Source organism: Brassica rapa, unplaced genomic scaffold, assembly GCF_000309985.2.
Source record: "Brassica rapa cultivar Chiifu-401-42 unplaced genomic scaffold, CAAS_Brap_v3.01 Scaffold0040, whole genome shotgun sequence".
Classification (NCBI taxonomy): domain Eukaryota; kingdom Viridiplantae; phylum Streptophyta; class Magnoliopsida; order Brassicales; family Brassicaceae; genus Brassica; species Brassica rapa.
This window is the reverse complement of record NW_022609986.1, coordinates 469-3,338: the sequence shown is the minus strand read 5'-3', so window position 1 is coordinate 3,338 and position 2,870 is coordinate 469. Positions and strand designations below refer to the sequence as shown.

The 2,870-nt window shown below is 40.0% G+C and overlaps 1 protein-coding gene across 1 annotated transcript; it reads right to left on the bottom strand.

Annotated features, from left to right (window-relative positions):
- Window positions 1–224: 224 nt before the first annotated feature.
- LOC117129678 lies at window positions 225–1,969 on the bottom strand. Its single transcript, XM_033282986.1, has 2 exons — window positions 1,582–1,969; window positions 225–1,500 (listed from the first exon to the last, which is right to left on the bottom strand). Exons 1-2 carry the CDS (start codon window positions 1,951–1,953, stop codon window positions 640–642), a joined length of 1,233 nt encoding a protein of 410 aa, XP_033138877.1. The 5' UTR covers window positions 1,954–1,969; the 3' UTR covers window positions 225–639.
- Window positions 1,970–2,870: the final 901 nt, after the last annotated feature.

Genomic DNA, 2,870 nt, shown 5'->3' with positions numbered 1-2,870 from the left:
CCAAGGCTTCTGATCTGGATATGACACACCAAATCAGAGAACCCAAGCTGGATATTACACACCAGCAGAATTGAGAGAAAACTCAAAACAAAGAAGTTGAAAAAAATGTCGATTCATTGATTTTTCATGCCAAAACGTGGCTACATATGTTAAAAGAATAAAACTGAAAACCCTAAATTTAAACCAAGATGGTTTAATCTCCTAATCCAATTCGAAATTGGTTAATTTTAAATACTAATCTACCCAAATCTGGTTTACTCTAATTCCTAATTGTCTTTGGTTTAAATTAAATGAAAGCCCAATAAACTAAACCCATTACATTGCAATTAAATCAAACCAACAAGCTGGTTCTTCTTTGGTTTATGATGGGCCACGACTTGAACTTGATTTGGAGTGTCTCCTAATGAGCTTTAGATCCTCCACGTCCTGTTAGGCCAGCTAGAAAGCAAGTGGATCAAGATTCTGGCTGCAACTCTCTTTTTGGACCGAAAAAGCCTTATTTCGCCTAGATCCAAATATAGCCCAATCCAGAAACTTCCTGACATGTTTTCTTGTTCTCCATACATATTTGGACGAGGTGAATGGTCTCCATAGCTCCTGTTAAGCTCAGTTGGTTGAATCCTCTTTGTTCAAGCTGTTTCAAGGCAGTACCAACAGTTCTTTCTTCTCTCTATCCAGAACCTCATAGATCATGCCAATAAGAGTATGATACTGTCCATTAAACTGCACCATGATCAGTGGTATAGCTGACCCATACATTGGCTTCAATCCATTGATTCCAATCCTGATCAGGATCACACCATCCCCTCCTCCTTTAAAAGGATTTGTCCTCAAATCCAAGCTCTGTAGGATGATAGAACCTTGATAATTTAACTCCAAAGTTCCTGACCTGGCCATGAGATATATCATCACCTCTCTAGTCTCTCCAGGATGAAACACAAAGCTCTGCAGTCCTTCTTCATGTCTCAGCAACATCTTGGAACTTTCCTCACTGCATGTGGCTTCCAAGGCAGATGATTTCTCCACTTTGTTGAGTTTGCAGTTGAATGCTTCTCTCCAGGATGATCCTACCCACGTCCTGATCATCAACATGAGACCATGTACTCTCAGTTTAACATCCTTCTGGTCAGGTGGTCGTGTGGTTTGGTCCCCATACTCATCCTTCAGTTCTGGCTTCTCTTTAACCACCACCAGTTCCTGTTTATCTCTTCTCAGCTTGTTCTGGTCAGTTATGAACCTGATAAAGGACGTGTTACCTCCTGACTCTCCTTCATTCTCTCTGCAAATAGTTTTTATCATACCATTCTCTCTCCCTTTAAAAAGATTTGACCACAAATCTTGTTTTTCAAGAGTGAATGAACCTTGCAAATTGAGCTTGTATGCAGTTGCTTTCTGATCCAGAATTTGTTTGTTTCTTCTAACCACACACAAGCTTCCTCCTGGTTCAAAAACAACTTGTTGCAGGCCCTTAACAACTCTCAGATGTTCCACTAAGCTGAGCTGAAGACATACCAAAGGTCTGATTAGTAACTCACAAGCTAAAGACTTAAAGTTATCACCTTGCTCAACAGTAGGAAGCACCAATTCAAGAGCTTTAGATGACCCTCCAGGAACATTTTCTTCTTGTTTTATTTGATCAGGTACGTGGCCACACTCAGCTTCTGCAACTTCTGCCTCCTCCTCTAGTTTTAAACAAAGAGTTGTTGGTTCTGGTTCAGTTTTATGACTCTCCTCAATCTGTTTTATTGGAGAAGCTAATATAGAAGCTTGCAGCTTTTCCTCCTCTTGTTTCAATGATAGAACAGGAACCACAGATCTTCTCTCAGCCGGTTTTAATGGCAATTCAGACCAATAGGCAGGCTGATCTAAAGTAGTAAGCTTTGTTGCTGCTTCTGGTTTTAGTTTTGGAAGTTTCCACTGCGAGACAAACCTCTTCTTCATCAAGGTCTTCATCTCCACCCATGAAATATTTGAGGTTTTTTTTCAAATCTCCTAGTCTGAGAAACTCTCTGCCACCATGAGAATGCACTTCCACAGAGTCCATTGACTGCTAGACATACCTTTTTCTTTTCAGTGTAGTATAGGAGTCCAAAGAGAAACTCCATCTTCTTTTCCCAATCAAGGTATGCCTCTGTATCAATCTTCCCATAGAAGAATGGAATTGTAAGCTCTTCTTCATATCCAGACATAGAATACAGTTTGTTAACTGATAGATTTCGTGCTCCCTTGTTAAAACTTCAAACCCTAACCCTCAAGAGGCTCTGATACCACTTGGTGCAGCCCTGGAATGGCTGTCTCTCCCTGGATCACTTGAAGGGGGCGTGGGTGGATGAAAGGTGATGGATATGGTCTTCTCCTTAGAGCTATGGGATGCTATAAAGATGTTTTTTTCTGCTCCACAGACACAGGATCACCCTGCTTAGTGTCTAGGATGGATCACAGAGATAATCCTTGCAAACAGAGAATCAAAGACTCGATCTGTATCAAGGTTTGTGGATTGATGTGGGACACAAGAGAGATGGCTCGCCTCCTGATACTCCAAGGCTTCTGATCTGGATATGACACACCAAATCAGAAACCCAAGCTGGATATTACACACCAGCAGAATTGAGAGAAACTCAAAACAAAGAAGTTGAAAAAAATGTCGATTCATTGATTTTTCATGCCAAACGTGGCTACATATGTTAAAAGAATAAAACTGAAAACCCTAAATTTAAACCAAGATGGTTTAATCTCCTAATCCAATTCGAAATTGGTTTATTTTAAATACTAATCTACCCAAATCTGGTTTACTCTAATTCCTAATTGTCTTTGTTTAAATTAAATGAAAGCCCAATAAACTAACCCATACATTGCAATTAAATCAAACC

Excerpts from the sequence above, each read along its gene's own strand:
- LOC117129678 (XM_033282986.1), bottom strand. The coding sequence starts at position 1,953 with ATGAAGACCTTGATGAAGAAGAGGTTTGTCTCGCAGTGGAAACTTCCA. Across the intron at positions 1,501-1,581 it reads CATCTAAAGCTCTTGAATTG|CTCAGCTTAGTGGAACATCT; the intron begins GTGCTTCCTACT and ends GTATGTCTTCAG.